Genomic DNA, 25,181 nt, shown 5'->3' with positions numbered 1-25,181 from the left:
CTGTGCGGACCCAGATTTAAGGAGAATGTTTGTACTTTACACTGAAACACACAAAAAGACGAAGAATTTAACCACAGATGTCAAACTGAATTTAGTTCAGGTTCCACATTCAGAACAGTAGGAACTACAGTGGATCTGAACAGGAAAATAATAACAAAACAACCTGTAAATAATGTCAACTCCAAACTTTTCTCTATGTTTTAGAGTGAAAAAAGTAAAATTACATTATGAAAATGTTTACATCTACAAACTATCCTTTTAAAAATGTAAATAACATAAAAAAAACCTGAGATTTATTAAGAAAAATGAGTAAAATTTTAATTTCTGTCTCAACTTATCATTTACTCATGTACACTACAGCTTACAGAACACAGTGGATCTACAAATACACAAAACATTTAGTGACAGGCAGAATACTGTTAACATTGTACTTACATTTAAGTTTGTAACAAATGTTAATTTGACTTTTTTTTTTTTTTTTACACTAAAACAAAGAGAGTTGTCATTATAGGTTATTATGCTATTATTTTACTTGTCTGATCCACTAGAGATCATATTGGTCTGTATGTGGAACCTGAACTGTAACATCCTTGATTGTTATCATCATTAGCCTCAGAGCATAATTGCCTAATATATAAACTATGGACAAGTTCAGGGGTGCAGCAGCTCCTAAACTATGGAACGATCTGCCTCTCCATATAAGACAGGCCTCCTCTCTGTTTTTAAATCCTTTCTTTAAAACTCATTTTTTCTCCTTGGCTTCTAAAACCACATGTAAGATATTTGAAGGTACTATCTTTATTCTATTTTTTTTTTTATTTGGTAGTGGTTTATTGTTCTTATTTATCTATTTTATTTATTTATTTATTTTGTTGTTTTTAATTGTATGGCTTTTTAATCTATCTTGTATTTTATTCTTTTATTTGGGTTTTATTTATTTTCTGTATAGCACTTATTCCTTTTTGTACAGTTTCTATGCCTTTAAATCTATTCTGTATTTTATTCTTCTATTTTGGTTTTAATTATTCTTCTGTACAGCACTTTGGTCCACTGCAGTTTTTTTTTAAAAAGTGCTTTACAAATGAAGTTAGATTGGATATTTTTTCAGATAATAGCTAATGATGCAAAATGAAGCAGCAGTTTTAGGAAAGTCGCACAGGTATCACAGTTTGGCCAAAATTATGACTTTGACAATTATGCTGAGGCTAATGTTTTGCATGTCATAAATTCATCCCATGGGCCAGATTGGACCCTTTGCCAGACCGGTTTTGGCATGTACAAAAATGAGCAAGATAATAAGGAAAATAAGCACAAATGACCAAAATAATCAAGAAAATTAACAAAACTGAATAGAATAATGGACAAAATTAACAAAAACAAATATAATTAACAAAAATGAGCAAAATAATAATGAAAAAAGAAACAAAATTAAGAAAATGGGCAAATTAATGAAGAAAATTAACAAATATGTGCAAAATAATCAAGAAAAAGATTAAAAATGAGCAACATAATCATGAAAATGTTAAATAAGTGAACAAAATAATGGGCAAAATGAGCAAAATAACAAAGAAAAGCAGAAAAGAAGCAAAAATAATGGAGGAAATGAACACAAACAATGAATGAAATTGACAAAAATAAAAAAAAAATAAAAAAAAAATGAACAAAACAAGGATGAAAATGAAGAAAAGTGCTGAAAATAATAAAGACAAATTAATATAAACAAACAAAATAATGAAGAAAATAATAAACTTGATCATTTTGTGCAGGCTGTGATGATTGAACCAAACTGTAATTACTCCTTTCACCATCAGAGGGCGCTCCGGACTACGTTTTCACCTACAAACAGTATTTAGAGAGAAGAAAAGAAAAAAAATATATTGAAAAAAGAGTCTTTTATTGATAATTACAACCAAGCAAATGCACGGTGCGTTTCTATTTCCAACATTTCACTCATCATCATGTGTCCTCTCTTTATCCAGGACATTTGTGCAATAAATAAATATTTACATCCATTAGAGAAAAGAAGCAAAATGATTTACATGAAGAAAAACATTCACCATTAACTAGCAGCTTTTTAGTAGATATATTAGTATCATATTGGCTCTTTAATGATCATTATCATTGTCATTATTATCATGTGATAATATTCTACAGTCAGGTAATTAATTGATAATTTTCCCTTCTCTTTTGTAAAATGAGGAGATATTCAGACATAGATAATAACTGTAGTCATTTAGACACTTAAAGTCTTATTAAATAAGAATAAGTCATATTTATCAAGTGCTGTTAAAGAGGAAAAGACTGTTTCATGATAGAGCAGGTTATTTCATTTTGGTTTTTACATCCTTTTTTTTCTCAAACTGAGCATGAAACTTGAATCAATTAAGGAATAAATCTGGAATTTAAGGCCAAACTTATCCTAAAACACGTCAGTGATATTTTAATGTTAACTGATTTGTCTTGCGCTTTTTAAATGCTTCATAAGGACTTACAAAGAGCTAAAATGCTTCTAATATAATAAACTAATAAACCTACAGTTAATGGTGAATGTGTGAACCTTAATATGAAGTGTTACCGACGGAGGAAGAGAAACAAGAAGCTGCTGTCGTTGGAGGTTTCGTCAGAGTCCTGCAGTAATTAACAGAGATGGAAATCAATAGTGTTGCATAAAAAGCTGATAGATAGATGACAGTCACTAACTGATGGCTAAAGGCCTGGGTCTGGTGCATCTTCTCTCATTTCTTTACATAATTAATGCAGATTTCCAGTTTGGATATTGTAGAATTTCTTCAACATTCCAGCAAAAATACATCAGTTATCTGAAAAACAGACGAAAGATATGATCAGGACAATCGCAAAATGATGCCAAAATTAGTCAGTAAATAAAAGCAATATAATATCTACCTGAATCAGATGTATTTTAACCAAATTCAATTGAAAAAAAAGTAACTATACAACACTGAGTTGATTTTAATGATGAAAGATATAAAATGAGATTTATTTTACTCATTTATAGTCATTAGTTTCATTCATGTTATCTTTCCATCTCATTTTCTCCCTTCTTATAAATATTTGAGATGTAAATAACATTTAATGGTACTTGTACATTAAATAGTTGCTGTAAAACACGTCTAATACATAATTTCTATATATTTTGTTTATTTACTATGATCTAATTTATGTAAATCATGTGAGCAGTGAGAGATGTTAATGAGTAGAGAGGAAATAAACAAAATGTGGCAACATTTAATATAAAGAATGTACTTAAATTTATTGTAAAAATGATTAGAATCAACTAAAAGTATTTACGTAAATCTAACTACATTGTACCTAGAGCTCAAAATTTAAATTCATTCATTCAAATCTAAAATGTTTAACAAGTTTAAATCTTCTTTACTTGCTAAATTAATTTAATTATATTCAGTATTTAGGTTTATTTACCATAAAGCTTTAAATCTACTCACTAACATTATTTGTCGTGTTGTCATCATAGTTTTTCAGGAACCAGTGACACATGTTTACAGTGCAGGGGGATTAGTGATCATATCTTTTTGGGATGTTTCTATGTTTTTACCTCTGCACTCGTATCTGAGGTCAGAGAACAGAACATGTTCCTGGGAGAAGACGAACAGGCCGAGTCGACCTCCGGCCAGGGTGTGATCGTACACGGCCCCTGAGTCCGACAGGATGTCCCTGCCCTCGTACACCACCATCCTGCAACCACACAAGAACAACACCCACATCACAAACACAGTGTTAATTAAAGGGAAAAAACCCAAAACCATCCATTACATGTGGAGACCAGCTGGAAATCCAAACACCTAAAACATGAAATATTTATTCAATTGAATTTTTATTGTGGAAAAGAGGACTCAAATACGCCCAGCGGTGATGAAAGCAGACACACTATTAACTCCAACTGTACAGATATTTTCATAGGTTTTGGAAAAAGTACCAGTAAAAGTATGAAGTACCCAATTTTAACTCTTTAAAACACATTTCTAGTGGTTATATCTCTGGAAAACAAACACCTCAGACCAATAAACAGTTATAAAATCTGAATCTAAAAATCTAAAAACAACCTGTTCTGAAAAATAATTAAACCAGGTAACCAACACTACTAGTCCTAGCTAACAACGGTGAGCTAGCTGCTAAGGACATGGCTAAAACACAGCTAAAACATAGTTTTTCTAACCCTCCAAAACACATTCAGTACAATGTTCAAACAATATATACTCAAAAAGATAACAACTGACACTTACTTGTATGCCCATGTTAAGTAGAAACATTACAAAATAATTTAGTAAAATATTTATGGAGAAACTGAATTTTAACAAAATGCTAGCTGATATGCATGTATTTTGCCTGTTAGCAAGCTAATGGCTAACATTACACAATAATTTTTTGCAGTAGTTTAATAAAATCTAAAATTTAAAACAATATTAGCTGCAGTTGGCATGTATTTTCCCTGTTAGCCAGATAATAGCTACCATTATATGATATTTTTTTAACAGCAGCAAAACAATAACTTACTTAACTTTATCAGGATATTAGATAAAATTTGTATTTATTTTGTCTGTTAACAAGCTAACGGCTAATATAACACTATAATCTTTTATTCAATAGAAAGAAATATTAGCAGTGTCAAACTCAGACCACTCCCAAATAGTTCATACTTTTAGATGTTAGTCTAGTAGTAGTAGGTAAGTTTACCATTAACTAATAACCTAAGAAGCAACTTATAAACAAGTAAGTGGTAACAGCTAACAGATAGCTAAGTACTAGCCAACAGTAGTCAGTAATGAGCGCATGCAAATGACCATCCTAAACACAAACATAAAGTACAAGGTTCAATAATTAAATACATATTAAATACATAGAAATGTAACAATTTATCAGTGGTTACATAAAATGTAAAAACTGACATAATAGTTAGCTAAAATCTGCATGTATTCTGCCTGTTAGCTAATGTCTAGCATGACAGTCATTTCTATCAGTGTATGTATTTTGACTGTTAGCTGTTAGCTTACAGTTTAATATCCTAACAGGTAAAATTACACAATCATGTGTCCAACCCTGAACATAAAAAGAACTCAGAAAACACCTGAAAGTCAGAGGCAGTGTGGATCAAAGGAGGCCAATCATTATCATGTGTTCTGGGACTGTCCCAAGATGCACCATTATTGGAATGGTATCCAAGGGACAAGTCACTCCAGTGGACAGTTACTCCACAGCTTTACTCTTGTATATTCATGGGTTTTGTTGTTTTAGTTCCATATCAACCAACACAGTGGACACTTATGCATCATCTCATCAACTGCAATTCATACTATTATTGTAACTTTGCTGTTCTTGGTTGGTTCTTGAGTGGAAATCAATTGTTAATATTTATTTTTTGCATATTATCTCCATGAAGTGAGTAATAACTAGTATTAGAATATGTTAAAATGTGAGAAAACATCAGATTAGCTGCATTAAACATGGTTTCATTTCACTGTTTTCATATCACTTTATGATATTGGGTTTTAAATACATGTTTCTTTGCTTCAAGAATAAAATTCATGGTGTAGCTGAGTGGACATTTTTGTACCTCCATGAAAAACAGGTTGATTTTAAAAAAAAATTCAATCACATTGTTTTTTTTCATGCCTAAAGAGGAATAAAAACACTCAGGAAAAAAAATCTTGATTAAGGTTCTCATAATTCATGCATGAAAGGGCTAATATCAGTTTTAAGGTTCATATTACCTATAACTTTGGAAATCTATATCTTGGTGATGTCGCTGTACTAAAACGGAGGGAAGATACAAAATTATTACAGGCGTTTTTAGCAGTCAGCAAGAAATCTATGACAAGAAGGTGGTTAAATCCAACTCCACCAACAACAGAAGACTGGTACGAGACCATCTTGCAAATATTTAAAATGGAAAAACTGACTTACTCTATCAGAATCCAGAGGGATACATTTAATCATATTTGGGACAAATGGGTCAAGTTTGTTTCCTCTAGGGCAGGGGTGTCAAACTCATTTTAGTTCAGGGGCCAGATTCAGCTAAATTTGATCTGAAGTGGGCCGGACCAGTAAAATAATAACATAATAATATATAAATAATGTCAACTCCAAACTTTTCTCTATGTTTTAGAGCAAAAAGAGTAAATTTACATTATGAGAAGGTTTACATTTACAAACTATCCTTTCAAAAGATGTGATTAACATGAATACACTGAAAAAATAAGTGTAATTTTAACAATATCCTGTCTCAGTTTATCATTTACACATGTACATTATAACTTACAGATCACAGTGGATCGACAAATACACAGAACATTTAGTAACAGGCAGAATATTGTTAAAATTGTATTTACTTGTGTTAAGACATTTCAGGTTGTTCATATTTGTTCAGGTTATTCACATTTTTTTGCGAAATTAAACTTTGTTTTAGTGTAAATACATGAAAATATTTACATTTACAAAGAGAAAAATTTGGAGTTGTCATTATTTATATGTTATTATGATAGTATTTTATTGGCCCTGCCCACTGGAGACTGAATTGACGATTGAACTGATTGATTCCAATGACGACAGGATCTGCGGTTACCCATCTGTGTCCTGCCCTGACCTGTGTCCTGACCCCCTCCCCCACCTGTCTGGATGACGTCCTCGGCCTCACCACTGTGGATGGGCCTCCTCACTCCTGCCTGTCTCATCCAGCGGGATGGACCCCTCATGTATCCACCCTACTGCATCCTTGCAGACTGGAACTACATCTGCAAATGGACGTCCATCAGTCCTGGTGCATCTATAGCCTGTCCGTCCATGGGAGTGGATCTCTCCTTCACTGTGGTTCTCCCCGAGGTTTCTCCCTTTTCCCACTGGGTTTTGAGTTTTTCCTTGCCGAGAAGGAGGGTCTAAGGACGGGGGATGCCCTGGACATTACTCATTTTCTTGCTGATTATTTGACTGTTGATGTTTATACCCAACTGACTCTGTAAAGCCCTTTGAGATAACCTTGTTGTGATATTGGGCTATACAAATAAAACTGAATTGAAATTCAACTGAATTGGTCTGAATGTGGAACCTGAACTAAAAGGATTGTTAATATCTTAATGTAATTTTTGCATTTCTCAAATTCATCCCAAGGGCCGTACTGGACCTTTTGGCGGGCCGGATTTGGCCCCCGGGCCGCATGTTTGACACCTGTGCTCTAGGGCCTGAGAATCTGTATCACTCCTCTAAAAATATCCTCTTTTTTATAATCTCCCTGTATTTTTTCTTTGTTTAATAGTTTGTGTAATGTTTAAAGAACCCAGAGGTACTGTAACGCAATGATTGTTTTTTTTTAATATGAGAAATACCGAAACTAAGCACCCAGTTCATATGTTAGTTTTTTTTTTTTTTTACATTTTTGTATGTATAAAGTAAGAAAAACAAAAAGGACTCTAATAGACAAACTATGCATGAATGGTAACGTTGAAGATATCTTGTCACCTGTTCCAATAACATAAAAAATGGAAAAAAAAAAAAGAAAAGGAAAACATCTGAAAGTCACTCTATATCCAGTCCTATTCTACAAATATATTTCACATTACAATAATTAGTATAGTAATAGTTAATAATAATATGCATTTCTTCCTTTATAATTTAATTCCATTGTGCTGCTATTCTTCCACAATAATCAGCTGTGGTTCTCATAAAGCACCACAGTTTTGTATTTTGAATCTTTTCTTAACAACTTGTATTGATAAACAGTTAAACCTGTTTTTTGTTGTGTAGCAGCAGGGTCTCACCCCCACTATTATGGACTGGAGGCAATTTATATGAAGTATTGTAAATTACAGGTCGTAACTAAGTCTTGTATGCACATTTTTGCACATAATTTAGATTTTATTCGGTGTATAGTTTGTTCTGTTTGTATTTGTATCCATCGCATGCGTTTTATCTTATCTTACCTTAAGTTAAGAAAAATGGATTGACATGTTTTAGGGGCTATTCAAGAAGTTGGAAGGACAGATTCTCAGGATTCTCTATCTTACTTTATTTGCTTGTTTGCTAATAGAACCACAGAAAAAATACGTCATATCATTTTCAGGTCGGATCATTAACGTCTGAACTGAGGGAACAGAAAATGCGTCATAACGTTTCTACATTGACGCATTTTCTTTGTAGTCGCAGCTGAAATAAATCTTGTCAGGTGCACGTGCTTAAAAACTACTCTGTGCAGTGACAGTATTTTCACTGCTTACCTTTGAATAATCCTGAAAACACTTCTGTCACTTCTGGTCGAGGTACTAGTTCATTGTTAACACATTCTATTCACTCTTTTCTCCTTCATTCTTCTGGACAACTCTGGCAACGTGACGTCAAGCAGACATACTTTTCAACATCGGTGTTTTACAGCGTCGAACAAAAATTTCTATGTGAGCTTGTCCTTCAAAATCAAAGAGCAGACGTACATTTAACAGTCGCTGTTTTGCATTTTCTAAATCTGTACCCAGAATGCAACTTTGCAGAGAGACCTTTTTAACAGCATTTTTGTGAGTTTAACAGCTTTGCCCTCACTAGTTCCTCAGCTGGAAAAAACCTTGCTTCGGTGTTGATATTGTTCCCCATCTGCACAGAAACGGTGCAGATCACAGAGAGCTTGCTGCCCGGGGGGTTTTTCGAAGCCCATTAGTGAGAAGTACAACTAAGCAGCAGTAGATGTGGCAGGTTGGGGGAAAGTGGGTACAACAAAAAGTAAATTACACTGTTATCATATAATAACTCTTGAAGATTGATGATATCCTGCAGTTTGGGAACATGTGAGGGTGAACATTTCCTTCAAGGGTGGAAGTGAATGTGATTTTTACAGGGTTCAGATGTTGTTTGGTGGGGTTTGTTGCTGCACTTAAACCTTCATAAACTCTGGCAGACAAACTCAACCTGGAGCAAGTGAAGTAAAGTTCAACAGCAGTGTTTTTATACTTTAATTCAAGTTACATTGGATGCATATAGAAGTGTATTTGTTGTCCTATTGAGTTATAAAGTATGTCATCTCAAACTAATGTGCATGCATGTCTTTTCTCCTTGGCTTTTGAAACCATGTGAGATGTTTAAACGCATTATTTTTATTCAGTTGTTTTATTTGGCATTGGTTTATTGTTCTTATTTTTTGTAGTTTTTTATGTTTTTAATCTATTCTTGTATTTTATTCTTTTATTTAGGTTTAATCTATTCTTCTGTATTTTTATTTATTTATTTTACAGTTCTATGTCTTTTAATCTATTCTTGTATTTTACTTTGTTATTTTGGTTTTTATTTATTTTTCTGTACAGCACTTTGGTCCGCTGCGGTTATTTTAAAGTGCTTTACAAATAAAGTTGGATTGGATTGGATGTATCAGTGATGTCACTAAGGCTGTTTTCAGACTGGGTATCCGGATCCGTGCTGTACCTGGATACGATCGCGCCTTTCCTGCAGATGTTGCGTTCACAAACACGTACTACAGCACGTGCCCGAGAACAAATGGGTGTTACAGGGCTGAAACAGTAGGTGGTGATGTGGAAGGAATTCTGTCACTATCCAACAAATGCGGAAGTGACAAACCCTTACGTCATTAACTGAGCGACTGTTCTGTTCTTTTGTCTACAATGGCGGCAGGATAGGCAATACTTTTGTATCTGTTTGCCTGTTTGAGGCAAAGAGAAGAAGAGCAACCGTCATCACCAAGCGGTTTGGTCGATAAGGTTACTCCGAGGCTGGTATGGTGATTAGGTCACTTCTAGTTTCGGGTACAGATCGCTTTCACATTGCAACGTTCCTTACTGGAATCCACAAAGTCCCTACCCAGGACTACCTTCTGAGCTGGACTCGGGTACGGTACAAACACATGGAACGTTTGCATTCACATTGATAAAATTAAGTAGACTTTTGGGTCCAACGTACTCGACACGGACTCGAATACTCAGTCTGAAAACAGCCAAAGAGTCAAGGACTTCAGTTCCAAAATGAAGCCAACGCTGAAGTTTCTAAACCCATAAACACCCTACTTTTGTGGCAGTTCGCAAATCAACTTTTCTTGAGTCTGAGTGTAGTTTAGCCATTTTTGAAAATGTTTGATTTTGCCTTTATTTTGCCAAAATTTTTTAATCTTATCTTTCTCAAGAAAAAGCTATTTTCCTTGTCTTGTTTGTTGTCATTTTTTTTTACCACAACCTCACCTGTGTGACTTCACAGTTACTTTTTTCATTTGACATGTTGTATTGACACATGGAACTTAAAAATCACGAAAAAAACCCATGATGCATACAGTTTGTTCTTGTTACTTATTTTTTTCCATTTTTTATTCATTTTGGTAATTTTGATGACTGGCTATTTTTGTGTATTTTGTTGGCTATTTATTTTTGTTTTTCTAGATTTTATTTTTTTTTTTTTCTTATTGTCTTTGTGTTATTTATTATTTTGTACATTTTCTTCATCGTTTTTGTTCATTTTATTTATTATTTTGTTTGTTCTTGGTCATTTTGTGGCTTATGTTGTATATTTTTCACATTTTTTTTTGCCAACACTGAGGAAAAAGTGACTTTTTCCGTAAAATACATTGCTAGCTGAACATAAAACAAGCATCTCCATTCACTGTCATTTGTTTTATTGGTGAACCAATGTAGTAGAAGATGATGAAGATGAAGATGTTTCTGCGTTTACTATGGAGTCTCTGAACGTCCAAATGGGTAGATGCTTTTGTTTGACAGTGGCTGTTTGGGTCTGAGGGTTAAAGTGTAATTCCACTGATGGCCACTAGATGCTGCTCTAATAGACTTACACTGCACTTCTCTTAGGGAGTCATTCTGGTTTCATTCTCTTTATTTGATCTCTAATACATGCACCAGTGGTTTCATCTTTACATTATTGCTCCATTAATAATATTTTATGAAGAATAAAAACTTTGATGTCTGCCGTATTGGGCTTTGATTGACAGGCGTGTGTGACAGCGCTCTCACCTGCTGAGTCGAACGTTCAGAGCATCTGTTCATTGAATTAAACACATTTATTTCCTGACCGTCAGCTCAAATTGAGCATAGCGTTAGTTCAGGCAGGCCACGAAGTTGTAGCGCTTCATCGGTAACAGCTGATGCCAGATCTGATGAGCTAACTGTTCAGCTGATTCCCTTCTGAGACTGAAGCGGATCTAGCTCCTACTCTTCCTGCCGCCGGCTCAATCCACCTCCACCCTGGCTCCTCCCTTTTCATGCAGCATCCTTTTTAATCATGTCATGTCATTGTCACTGATGCATGTTCAGTTCCCAGTGGGGTGTGCCTTGCTATCCTCGTAGGCTTTTAACATATGCACATGAAAAGAAAGGAGGTCCCAGGACAGAGCCCTGCCTCCACATATAATTTATTGTTAATCATGTAAAACAATTTCGACTAAGTGGTCCTGAGTGAACTGAAGTAGTGGTTAATAAGTTGCACTAACAAGACCACTACATGGTGTTATTATGCAAACGCTAGACAAAAATTAGCAATAGTTCACCTATGACCCATTTATCTGCAGCTCCGTCCAAATATGGTCACTTCTGTCTCTGAAAGCCAACATGGCCAGTAAAACTACAGGCTGCGGGTGATGTTATAAATCCTCTGTCCAGTGATTATGTAGCGTCTACGGTGCTCACTCTAGTGGAAAACTCTCAAAAATACTTTTGAAAAAAAAAACAAAAATTCGTTTTAAAGCTATACTGTAACAGGGTTTCTGCAGGCATTAGCAAATTTAATTTAATGCTTTTCAATGCCCTTTTTAATGCCACTTTAAACAAATTTAATGCCCCTGTCCAATTGCAGATACAGTTCTATATATAGTCTTATGTCAGTTTATCGTCCACAGGCTTTAACCAGGTTCTGAACAGTTCCTCTTCCAATCACTTCTGCTGAAACTTGCATTTTCCCATTTTTCTGACATTTGCTAATGTTCCCTCCGCTCTTTCGTTACAGCATGAACACGCTAACAGCATGTTGTAGTCCAAGCATCCAGTGTTGTGACTTCGGGCACTGGCCATAAACAATAGCCAATTAAACAATTCCGCCTGTCAATCATCATACTATACTTCTGATCAAAATTATTACATGTTTATATAATCAAAATAAATTGTGAATAACAATGCTTTTTTTCCATCAAGTGTATTTAATTTTTTAATGCCTCTGGACATCAAATTTAATGCTTTTTAAAGCCATTTAAGGCCTTAATTTTCACAAAATATATTTAATGACTTAATGTTTTTATATGACAATGACCCACAGACACCCTTTATAAATATACTCCTACAAAGCATTCTTCAGATCACTGAAACTGGTTTAAATATAAGTTTTCTTCAATATTTCTGTTTAAATATCAGCCTACTAATTACATTATATGGACAAAAGTGTTGGGACTTGTTGAATTTAGGTGTTTGTTTTGTTTTGTTTAATTTGTTATCTTTGCTTCCAAAATGCCTCCGTGATGGTTTTTACTTAATTCCTCTCAACATTTTTTTTTCCATGACTATGATTTTAAACGTTCTGCCTCTAAATTTCTAAAATACATTTCATGCTCTGACTGTATAGTTTTCTGCCACAACTAACCATCTACTTTCTTCACATCTCACTTAAAATTCAAATTTAAGGAAATATTGATGTTTATAAACTATATGGACAAAAATAGCTGTAACCAGTCATAAATACAGAAATAAACCTGTTCTGTTTGACTGTATTTTGATGTCAGTCATAATGGCGGTACTTTGAGAGTCAAATATTTTCTTAGGTGGTTCAGATGATGTCAAACCATCTGTTTCATGTTGGCTTAATGACGTCCTACAGCTGGAATGACTTGCACATGTTCTTCAAGGAAACAACATGAAGCCCTGTTATGGATTTTATTAGAGAAATTAGATCAAATTATTATATTCAGTAACATAACACTGTCATAGTAGTATTTTTTAGTGGTTTTTAGTTGTAAGTTTTGTAGAAAGATAATCTATGTTTGCGTTGATGACAAGTGGACAAGTTTTTCCTTCCATCATTTTTGCAGTTTTACCAGATTCTTTTAATTTTTCTGATTCCTTTTCATTTGGTTTCCTCGTGATTATGGGTTTCTTCATTTTTCTAGTTTTTCTACTATTTGAGTGTTGCTTTTATATTTGTTCCTATGTCATATTTCATGTGTTATACTTGATATATGAGGCATTTTTGTTTTGTCTCAGTCGTTTCTTGGTCTTATTTCTTCCAACAATCAGTTATTTGGTTCAATTATTTGTGCTAAAACTGGAAATAAAGTGATTGAAACTAATTTAAAAAATGTGTTTTTAGTAATTCCTTGTGGAAAAACAGCAAATAACAAACTCGCAGATGTCAACTACATTTGCACATATACCTAATACAATACACACGGAATAAACATAGTAATGACATACTTAGTTCATCATCACATGAATGAAATAAGGAGAAAACAAGAAATAAGGAAACAATATATGCCGGTAGCTGTTTGTACACTGTCAAAAACATCCAGCTTGGCAGTGTTTTAACTCAAGTCTCCAGTAAACAGTGCAAATTTGGGCTGATTCTAGTTGTTGGTCCACATATTTTTACTGCATTTGAGACTATAACAATCTTTCTTTGTGTCTCTTTAACAGATGGTCATAATCCAGTTGTGGTTTATAGCTCAACTCCAAAGTATGAGCTTAAATACCAGTTTTATGACAAACACTTGAATCAGTTAATATCTACAGGTTCGTATATCACTCCCTTTGTTTGTGAGAATAGGAGGTTTGGCAGAGAACTGTTTCCCATGAGGAAATTAAACACAAAGGAAAATACTAATCATCCAATGTATGCTCTGTGGTTTTACAGAGGAGTCTTTCACATTCAGTGATTCATACTCAGAATGCAGAAATACCCATAAGCCCCATAGAAATGCATGGAAACTTAGGGTCATGGAGCTACATTTCCCATCACTTCCCCCTAAAAGCACAATGGAAAAACTTTTTTTACAGTAAATCTTGAGTATATCTGGTCTTTGCAAGTGCATAAACTGTTATACCAAGTCTGACAGTGACTGAAATGAGGCCTACAGGCGCAGGTGGTACCTCATATCACCAAAATGTATTCACTGTTGGGGAATGGAGACTTATCTGGACATCCTGATATAAATTTTATGTGGATTTATTGGAAACTGTAGGAAAGACAGTGAACTAAAAAGTGAGTTTTTCTGGATTTGAGCTGAAATGTCCGGTCTGATTTATTAATGGGTCTAAAGGTGGAGTTGGATGGAACTCCTGTGACTTTGAGGCTTATATGTAAACTTCTGTAAGTCACTGGGATGTGGGAGTTATATTTTATGAAACAGGATCAATGAGGCTAAACGTGTGGTAAATTTGGTTCTACTGGTTGCAAACTGTCTCATACGGAGAGACTTTTATTTCTTTATTCTTCAATCAAATAGAATAGATTTACTACCAAAAAAGAAATTTGAGAGCAAAAGAAAGTAAGTGGCAATCAAAAAAAAGAGATCATTTTGCTTATAAATCAGTCCTCTTTTCTTGTGAGTTCAAAAATTTTGCTTGCGAATTAAGCTGCACTTAATGGGCGGGGCCTATGCTGATGGACGAGAGACAAGTTTCTATTGGTAGGTTTGACCGGGCTCCAGTGCTGGCTCCAGCTTCCGCGTTAAAACCCCCTTCTTCCTTGTGTTATGCTACTGGGAAGTAAGTTGATAGTCTATTGCTCTTTGAAATTGAAATGTGTCCCATAAGTTTATTTGTTTGTTTATTTAGCAGGGATAGTAGGGATAGTAAACATTAATGAACATTTCTGTAAATGTGCCAGTATTAGCAAAAAAGCTATTTTTCAACTGCTGTCCCTGGGTAAGATGTAAAATACCAGCATTCACAAAACTAGGAACATTTAAAAAATTAATGCTACACCCACACATTACATAGCATTAGTTCACATACACAGTATACACAGTTAACCTTTAAGTATTAGTAAAACACCTGGAGAGACATTGACACATGGGCAGTTGGTCATGCAGCGCAAAACAGAGAAAACTTGATTTCAGTGATGATGAATATGAACATGAACAATTTACCTGGTAGCAAGCAGCTCTTGTTAGTGAGGTGCAGTAAAGTAAGAAATTAGTTTCAGTGAAAAACTGAAATTAGTGAAGTAATGAATTAGACTAAATAGCATCAGCTACAGCCTGCCACACATTCACAGCCTGAGTAGAGTACTTCGGAATGAGTGATCGAGTTACAGGGAGGCGTTTACAATGTAGGGCAGTGATTTAAACATTAGTGTTGACTGGTACCCGCAGTGCCAAAACATCACGGTTCCTACTATAACAGAAAACACACTCGAAGCAACTAAATGATGCTTTTTCTTGCTGATGTTATAAAACACACACGTTGGTATTTTTGAGCAGAGCTGAAGTGTTTTGAGAGATTAATGCAGAAAAAACCCCAATAAAAACAAGTGTTCAGAGAACACAAACCTCTGCCAAGCACCCCGAACGGTGTGCATGTGTGGATTGACTATTTCTTTTTAAATTAAACAGTTTCCAGGTTGTTCCATACAGCAGAAGAAGTTGAATCTTGGCACCAGTTATGTGTATGTCAAATTATATTAAATTCCAATTAATATTTGTTGAGTTGTAATGAAAAATGTGTCGTAAATGGGATTTTCAATGTTAAATTGAAGTGTCCAGAGAGTCCACATTCCACAGTGGATGTGGACAATTGTGCCAGATACAAGATATTGTTATAAGCCATGGGTGTATCAAATTGGAGGCTAATTGGAGACGTTTTGAATTTTCTATGAATTTTCGAAAATTGCCCAATGATGAGAGATAGGAAAATTTGAGAATTTTTGACCTTGCTGTGACCTTGAACTTTGGCCTACTTGGCCCAAAATTTAATTGGTTCGTCCCAGGGCCTAGGCCTATCTGTGGGTAAAATTTGGTAAAGATGGTTGGAATAGTTTTCCCGTAAAGTCACTAACAAACAAACAAACACGCAAACAAACAAACACAAAAAGCAAAGTGATCACAATACCTCCTGGCGGACGTAATTATGAATATATGATGATTTTTAGGAGTTCGAAGCTCCACAGAGGACAGTATGTTATAGCCATTCATAATTAATGCTATAAGACAAAAATTGATAATGAAGACGATGATGAAGAAGCATGATAAATATTAATGTGTTTCTGTGGGGTTTTCCTGAACTTACTAAATATAGTCATGAGTCATTACAGTGTTAATTGTCATTGCCTCTGGTGATAATAGCAGGTAATTAAAGCTCTAATGTTCCTACCTGATGAACCCAGTCTTAGGTCTGTGAATGAGGTGCATGCGGTACGGCGTGAAATCCTTCCATCCGATTTTGTTGGGATCATGCCATAATGTTCGAACCTGAAAGACACACAAAGACAAACAGTTCACAGTGATATATGTAACTTACAGATGTATCATAGATTGAAGTCATATAGAGTAGATTCCTGCCTGGTTCCTTGTGTTTCCCGTGTGCCACAGGGCGTTCCGTAAATACTCTCCAGGTCCGGTGGTGGAATTGACCAGCTTGATGGAGATTCCTGCTGTGCCAAAGGCTTTGGACGGCCTCTTCTCCCAGTAGGCCTGAGACACCTGCTCCCACCGAATGAAAAGACCAAATAAAACACTCCGAAGTACACCACATTTAATGGCAGATGGCTCAGATGGATGTGGAAATAGATGTGGTTGAGAAGGACTGTTTTTACATTCAAATGAGAACAGAGAAGATGGATGAAACAGAGCAGGTGACTTCATGTATTTTTTGTCACTTTGTTACTGATCACTAATCTGTCCATCCATCCGTCCGTCCGTCCGTCCATCCATATACCATTCATTGATCAACATGTCCATTTGTCTATCCATCCATCCGTCCGTCCGTCCATCCATCCATCCATATGCCATACATTGATCAACATTTCCGTTTGTCTATCCATCCGTCCGTCCGTCCGTCCATCCATCCATCTGTCCGTCCGTCCATCCGTCCATCCATATGCCATACATTGATCAACATTTCTGTTCGTCTGTCCGTCCATCCATCCATCCATCCATCCATTCATCTATCCATCCATCCAACCCAAATGTCCATAGATCCATACACCCGCCTGTCAATCCATCCATCCATCAATCCATCCATATACCATTCATTGATCAACATGTTCATTCGTCTATCCATTCATCCATCCATCTGTCCATCCATCCATCCATCCATCCATATGCCATACACTGATCAACATTTCCGTTCGTCTGTCCATCCATCCATCCATCCATCTGTCCGTCTGTCCATCATTTAAAAAACACATTTCATACATAACTGAACTCAGTGTGTGATACAGTATAATACATGTTATGATACAAATCAGTTCTTATGAATACTGTGTATTATTCCTAGCATGTTAAACATATTCTCTTGTCTGTTGGAGTTTATCATAACAAAGGGAAATTCACGACTCACCTGTTTCCACATGACAACGTAGAATCGCTTGCTGGACTGATATGCGAACACGATACCGGCGTAGTCGTCATCTCGGTTGGTATTCACATAAAACGTCACACTAAAGTCGACAGCGCTGAACTTATCAAATCCTGTTCAAAAGAATATGATTTAGTTTGAGTGTTTTTAGAGTGCAGCTCGTGTCTAATATTTAGGAGCTGGAGTCAGTCTGACCTAAAGCGATGCCAGGATCTGAGTTGGCCGTCTGCAGGAGCTCGGTGCCTTGGCTGCGGATCACCCACAGAGGGTCTGACTGGGTGGTGCCTTTAGGGTCCAGCAGAACCACCTGGAACTTCCTGAAGTCTACAGACCCGATGTCCTGGTTGAGCGGACAAGGATCCAAGGCATCGGGGATATTGTCGTTGTCAAAGTCATCGAAACAAGCGTCTCCACTGCCGTCACCTGACAGGGACATGAATAAAGACAGGAGCCACTTCTGAATTGAATCTGAGCCACAGAGGAAATATGAGAAGGACTGGAAAAAAAAAGTACACAGGGAATGTGCACATGCAATAAAAAAAAAGTACGATGGTGGATAGATTAAACAATCTTTCATTTATGACGGAATGATACTCCTGAGGGCCATAGAACTCTATTTATGCTGAATGTAAAACAGGAACATGACCTGGACCACTGAAAACGCTGGACTGATATTCCCTGAATTTTACAGCATGATTGTAAAATCAATTTGTCATAATATGTACAAAATACGATTTCTCCTTCTAGAAAGTCAGTATTGTGTCTTATGATACCAGAGTTAGTCTGTTAGATGGTAGATTTTCAGTCAGTAACATCCAGGTTAACTTTACTTAGTTGGTGTGTATGTAAGTGCAGTGTTTTGTGAACCTCATTACAACTTACAATGAGAGTCAGAGTTTGGAATTTTACAATTATTTTAATTTTAACAGACTTCTTTGGTTAAAGTTAGATTCATCAGTACATAATACATTTAGTTTTATGTTAAGAAAGTGACCATTTTTAGTTTAGTTTTTATTTATTTTTTGTGCCAGTATTAGTTTTTCAGTATTAACACCATCATAAGGTCATTTATTGGGACATTTGTGAGATCCAGCAATGCATTTTGTCCTCACAGCTTTACTTAAAAAAAAACCCAAACAAACAAACAAAAAAAATCTATAAAAAAATAAAAGTGTATCTGAAAAAAACTGTTGCATTATGCTGTTTCCAATCGAGGCAATTATCTAATGTAAAAAAGCTGAAACTTACAGTGGCTACAGTTTATTTTCTGTTGTTTTACTGTTAGTGTTAATTTTAGACTTTAAAACCCACTGACCGTCAGAGTCCAGTTGGTCCCTATTGGGAACCAGCCTGCAGTTGTCTCTGTCATCAGGGATACCGTCGTTATCGTCGTCATGGTCACAGACATCACCCTTCCCGTCCTTGTCGTGGTCAGCCTGGTTGCTATTGGCGATGTAAGGACAGTTGTCGAGCGAGTTCTGGTGGCCGTCCTCGTCGATGTCCTCGTTGTCATCGCACATGTCCCCCACCAGGTCGCTGTCAGAATCGATCTGCAGTGAAGACGTTCAGAAAACTGACAGTTAGAGGAAAAACCTGATCACGTTACAGCCTGCACAGTTACCAGGAACCTCGTAAAAATCATGAAATGTGGGAATATCTTTTGGAAGAATGGTGTTCAATCTGCTACAGTAAAGTTCACAGTGCGTACAGTCAACGCCAAGGAGGACTGGATTTATTGTGGAGGGACATTTTAGGAGACCCCACACCGTCTTTGGAACCTTCACTTGCAAAAGACAGCAAATGCAATTAAAACTGTGTAAACATGAAGAGTTACTCCTAGAGCCATCTTTGTACTGTAACTCCCCAGTGTCCTCCCAGTCACTCTATACTGGGCTAAACAGCTCCTCATTTCACCACAGAGCAGACAAGATGCTTTTTTTTTTTTTTTTTTGACACTTAGTTTTTATTGGTTATTTATCTTTTTTTCATACAGAATATAACAAACAACAATCGGCAACAGATAATAGTCACAATCTAATAGTAAAGATAATTTAGGTTGCAGTTATGACATAACAATCAAGTTAATAAATTAATTTAATTTTTAGAGTTTATATAGCATTTAGTAGGATTATGAGACAAACCACACATTAATTGTATTTAGAGAAACTAATACCCCATCTTAACATGTAAAGTTCAGTTTGCAGTTTCAGCATAAATGTTAATCTCTTGTTTTTGTGAATTTTATCAACAATTTTCAACCAGTCCTCCAGCACCCGTGGATCAAGTTGAAGCCACTTTCGAGTGATTGGTTTTTTTTGCTGCAGCACCAAAGATTTTTAGAAGGTATTAATCACTTACTGTCAAATGATCAGGAAGATCTCCTAACAATAGTGACAAAGTGGGTTGCTGTAATTTAAAACCCCAAATCTGTTCTATTTTTATTCCAACATCTTTCCAAAAAGTTGTAACTGTCATACAGGACTAAAAAAATGTGGGTGTGGTTTGCCTCTGTGTCCCCGCAACCCCAGACAAGGTGTTTTGTTTAAGCCATTTGCAAAAGAGCAATTCGGATTATTCATAATATTGGCTACCAGGAACACACAAACTCGTTATTCTTACAGTAAAAATTACTCAAGTTCACAGACATTGTGGACTATCAAACAGCTCAAATAATGTACAAAGCTAAAAATAATCTTTTACCAACAGAAATTATTGTAATTATAATTGTAATTATACAGAAATTATTCAGTATTCATGAGGGGGGTTATGATTTAAGGGGAAAAATTAAATTTAAAATTCCCTTAATACGCACGACTAGGAAGGGTTTTTGTGTTTCTGTCAGCGGGGTGAGACTGTGGAACAGATTTAATATAGAGTTAAAGCAACGTCCAAGCATGAAAGAATTTAAAAAGAGGTACAAAGACAATTTTTCAGAGGTATAGGGATGAGGGAGGGCTTGGAGATCACTGAGTGTGATAAAGATGTACAAGTATGTGGTAAGTGTGTGTAAATGTATGTATAGGTGTGTATGTGTGTGTATATATATGTAGGGGTATATGTGTGTATAGATCTGTGTATGAATATGTATTTACATATATGTGTTATTGTATTATGTGTTTATGTAAATCATATTATATTTGTTCATAATAATATAAAGCCAGAAACCTAATTATTTACTAGTAAGTATCAGTCATATTATGGCATAGTGTATAGATATGATTAGACGAGGAAGGTTATTATTGTTATTAATTATATAAGGAGAAGGGGTGGGAGTTTATAAGTTGTACTTCTTCTCACTCCTTTTCGAATATGTATTATATGTCTTATGTTTAAGTGTTTTGTTTATTTATTTTCTTCGGTTTGACATTCATGTTTGAAATAAATACATCAATCAATCAATCATTTAATACAAACAAATGCAAAACTGAACAATAATGGTAGCCTTTGAAAATCAACTAAATATAATGCTAAATAATTCTGGTGATATATGAAAAATGTGGAAAATAAATGTGACATTTCATCACTATTTCCATTTCTTTGATATTTGACTGACGTTCTTTTAATAATTTCATCTTGCTGCATTCTTCCATTTTTAATCTAGTAGAATAAAACTCAGTAATAAAAACTTAAAAACTGAGTAATGTTTCCAAAGGGTGATTCATCTTACTGACAACTGTCAAAAAAGATAAAAATACAACAGTAATCCACGCATTGCAACCATACTCGCATAATAATAAGACTCTGCAAAATACACAAAACATAGACAAAGTCACACCACAATTATTTTGTATAATATTAGGAATATTATCATAGGTTATAGATAACAATGAGACAAAAGTCTCTTTAAGTGCTAAAAACAAGAAGTGTCCCTTAGTAACTCAATGCTAGGAGAAGTTTAAGAGGATTTACACCATGAAGTTTAAGAAGAAACACAAAAATAATATCCTCAAATATAGAAGTGAAGGTGTTTGATTATCAGTGACTGATGCTGCTTTTCTCTATTTTACGTGTACATGTATGTATAGATGCACATTCATGCAGGTTTTTACGCATATGTGAGTAGATATATGTGTCTATATATGTGTATATATTATGTGTATGTACAGTACTGTGCAAAAGTCTTATTTTGTTGTTTTGGCAGCATTGAAATGAACATAGATATTTATTTCTAACTCTATTTTCTTCAGATACAACATGAGAATACAGGAAATATGTGCACAACATGAAAAGACACACAAAAACCTGAACTAAAAAGGTAGTAAAGGTGAAAGTCAGCATTTAGTTTGACCTCTGACAAGAAGCAGCTTAAACATTTAGAAACATGTGACATGTGTTGAATGAAACCTGGTATAAAACATCAAAAAACTGATGCAATAAATTTCATATTGTCTGAACTATAAAGACATGTTAAATACAAAAGGGAGGTCACACTAAACACGACCACTTTGGGTTATAGAAGCTATTTTTACCCTGAAATGTTTGTTTTTCCTGCTGTACATACTTCACATATATCAGATTGGATCTACATACAGAGACAAATGCATATGTGAGGACATTAGAACTTCACTAAACCAACAAACCTAATATCGGAACAGGACTTTTGCACAGGACTGTATATATTAAATTTATACTGTATGTGTGTAGGTGTATGCATATATTAATATATAGATTTGTGTAGATATATGTATATATCTAAATATAATTATAAACAATTAATAATTCCTAGAAAGCAGTGCACCTAAATAAGTGTTTACTTCTTCTCACTCCTTTTGAATATGTAAATGGACTGCATTTGACTGTTTTCATCCTCCTATGACACAGTTATGGTTTTGTCCATGTTTGTGGACAAGAGTTCCACAGCTTTATCTTACAAAAAAAAAAATTAAAAAGCCACTGCAAAGGACATTCAGAGCATCTGAAAAATGCATCAGTGTTATGCTATTTTCAGTCTAGACAATTTTTTCTTCAAAAATTCAGAAATGTGTATTCCCCTGCATCTCAGGAGGTTAAATGTTGTATTTCTGTTTTCTCGATTGGCCATAGATTGAGTTCTTCATTTTGCTACAAACAAATACACAAAACTGTTAACAAAGAAAAACATTCTTGACTAAATTGTCTTTAATTATCTCATATTTGTTAAGGTGATGTAACACAAAAGATAGCACAGCATTTCTTATGGTTTTCTTTTCTGCTCACCCAAATGCGGACAGTATTTTCTCTGTGTTCATGGACGAATATCATTATTAACTGTTGTCACTTGTAAAGAGAATTACTGTACATACAATTACAGAGAGGACGCTGAAGTCCATGGAGTGCAATTTAAGACATTTAAGACTTAATTAAATCTCTTTGTGTGAATTTAATTAAAAGGAAATAAAAAGAGGTTGATAAAAGAAGCCATTCTAAGGTGATTTATGTGGATTTTTCATTTAATTTATCACTGTCTGAGTGTGTTTGTGTGTTTTTTTACTACACCTGTCGTGGGTTGTGCAGGAGAGGACAGTTGTCACACTGGTCTCCAACTCCGTCCAGGTCTGTGTCCCTCTGGTCAGTGTTGTAGATTAGCGGACAGTTGTCACGATCATTCAGAACCTCTGGAAAAGCAAGGAGAGAGTCTGAGCTGAGCTGAACGACAGTCCATTCTAATTGCAAACACAAAAACACATTCATGCATAATGACAGCATGGACTAGAATACATTTAGGTTCAGTTAGAACAGCGGTTCCCATGTTTTTTCAGACTGAGACTCAAAAAATTAATTTGATGTCTCCTCAGGCCCTAAATCTACAGAAACACACCATTTATTGCCATAATGTCTACATTTTCACTGACATTTCCTCTGATATAATGTTGAATTAAATGCTCTTTGTGGAAAGTGGAAACGTTGATCACTAATAGAAAGATAGAAAAGTGGAAACACAATAAAAGAACAAGCTTTTAATTAAACAATCTAAAGGCTAACATGCACAAACACACATGACTGACTGACTTTTCAGTTTAAATGCTTTGTCTGAACATCTACTTTTTGCTTGATTTTTTTTTTTTTTTTTTTTTTTGTAGTTCTTTCTTTGTTGTGCAGAGTTTCATCTTGTTGCTTTTTTCTGTCTGTGTATTGTTTTTGATGTTTTCATTTTGTTGTCTTATTCTGCTGCTTTTGTTTCTGCATGTTGCTTCCTTTTCATCATTTTTGTGTTGTGGGTTTTAGGTAGTTCTTGTCTTGTTGAATGTACTGGAAAAAGAGTGAATATTTCTGTTATAAGGAAGTAAGGAAATATAAACTATATGAATAAAAATATTGGGACACATGGCTACAGCTTGTAAGATGTCCTTTTCATGCTGATTTGATATATGAATATTTATATTTCTAATTTAATGGGAGATTTTTTTTCCTCAGTGAGATGTGAAGAAAGAAGATGATTAGTTGTGGTACAAAATTATTATTTACAGTCAGAGCATGAAAAACATTTTTAGAAATTTAGAAGTGGAACATTTAAAATCATAGTCATGGATAAAAAAAGGAAAAAAACAAAATCAATGTGAAGAGAAATTCAGTTAAATAATGTGCTTTGCACTTTTAATCCCCTGTGGCCAAATATAGTGTAAGATTCTGTTGAAAGTTACTGCCCTATAATTTAGATTAGATTGTCTTTGTGTAAAACGTATTCCATACATATATATATTTGAAAGTACTCAGATATTATAACTGCAGAAGACCTTTTGACCTTGAAAAAGTAGGTCAACAGAGGTGAACTATTAGAATGACTTGTTTGTTACGCGCTGGAAGAAATGGATGGAATACATCATGCCACACAGACCGGGCTTTGATGCTTTTATTTTTGTATAGAAGATTAGATATAGTAAATTCAATAACTGCAATTCATTCCCTACCTGTTAATGTTCTTTTTGTTTGTTTCATTGTTAAAAAATGGGACATTCAGACTAAAATACTGTTGATGACATTTAAATTAATATATTTGTCAAAATTGATGCAGAATATCAATAAAAAAGTGAATTAAAAAAAAAAAAAAAAGTAGGTCAAGGTCACCTATTTCCAATAGGCCCCTGCTCCATGCCAAGATGCATCCACAGTATAAATTTGGTGCGGATATCTTAATGCATTTTTCAGATAATGTGATTATGTCGTTGAATGGACAGACAGACGGACAGACAGACAGACAGATGACAAAATGATTACAATACCCCTTGGCCAAGGGGTAAAAAAAACATCTCTGAGGTATTTTGGAAGAAAACATAACAATTTAAACCAAACTAACCAATGCCTTGATATTTATCCCAACAAAAATCTATATCATAACATTTGTCATTATTGACCCCTGTTAGAAAAAAAGACCTGAATTCAACGTGTCCACATACTTTTGTCCATATGGTGCAGGTCTGGATCACATCCTTTATGTTTATTATGTCTTTCCTCTGCATTTCTAATGGCTTTAGTGAGGTCAACTTTTATTGAGTCTTCCAGAAAATGCTCCTCTTCTTCTTTAATTAGAAACATGAATTCTCATATCATATTACTAACAGCTCAAAGTGTAGAAAAGGTTAGATAAAACCATTATAAAACCAACTGATACCGTCTCACACTTTATCATGTAACTGTGTGTATGAATGCGCCATTCATCGAATGCTGCTAAGTAAAGTGAAT

The 25,181-nt window shown here is 34.8% G+C and overlaps 1 protein-coding gene across 12 annotated transcripts in view; it reads right to left on the bottom strand.

Moving 5' to 3' along the window:
- Positions 1 to 1,875: 1,875 nt before the first annotated feature.
- LOC115410227 (thrombospondin-2-like) overlaps positions 1,876 to 25,181 on the bottom strand; it is a 49,242-nt gene continuing 25,936 nt past the window's right edge. For all 12 annotated transcript variants that reach the window (XM_030121770.1, XM_030121771.1, XM_030121780.1 and 9 more), the window contains 8 exons: positions 22,998 to 23,116; positions 18,838 to 19,072; positions 17,718 to 17,945; positions 17,505 to 17,635; positions 16,505 to 16,645; positions 16,317 to 16,414; positions 3,575 to 3,714; positions 1,876 to 2,819 (listed from right to left, as the gene is read on the bottom strand). In XM_030121770.1, the coding sequence (XP_029977630.1) occupies positions 2,812 to 2,819; positions 3,575 to 3,714; positions 16,317 to 16,414; positions 16,505 to 16,645; positions 17,505 to 17,635; positions 17,718 to 17,945; positions 18,838 to 19,072; positions 22,998 to 23,116 (1,100 nt within the window). In that variant the 3' untranslated portion in view covers positions 1,876 to 2,811. The remainder of the gene's footprint in view (positions 2,820 to 3,574; positions 3,715 to 16,316; positions 16,415 to 16,504; positions 16,646 to 17,504; positions 17,636 to 17,717; positions 17,946 to 18,837; positions 19,073 to 22,997; positions 23,117 to 25,181) is intronic.

Source organism: Sphaeramia orbicularis, chromosome 19 (assembly GCF_902148855.1).
Source record: "Sphaeramia orbicularis chromosome 19, fSphaOr1.1, whole genome shotgun sequence".
Taxonomy (NCBI): domain Eukaryota; kingdom Metazoa; phylum Chordata; class Actinopteri; order Kurtiformes; family Apogonidae; genus Sphaeramia; species Sphaeramia orbicularis.
This window is presented reverse-complemented; position numbering and strand designations above follow the sequence as displayed.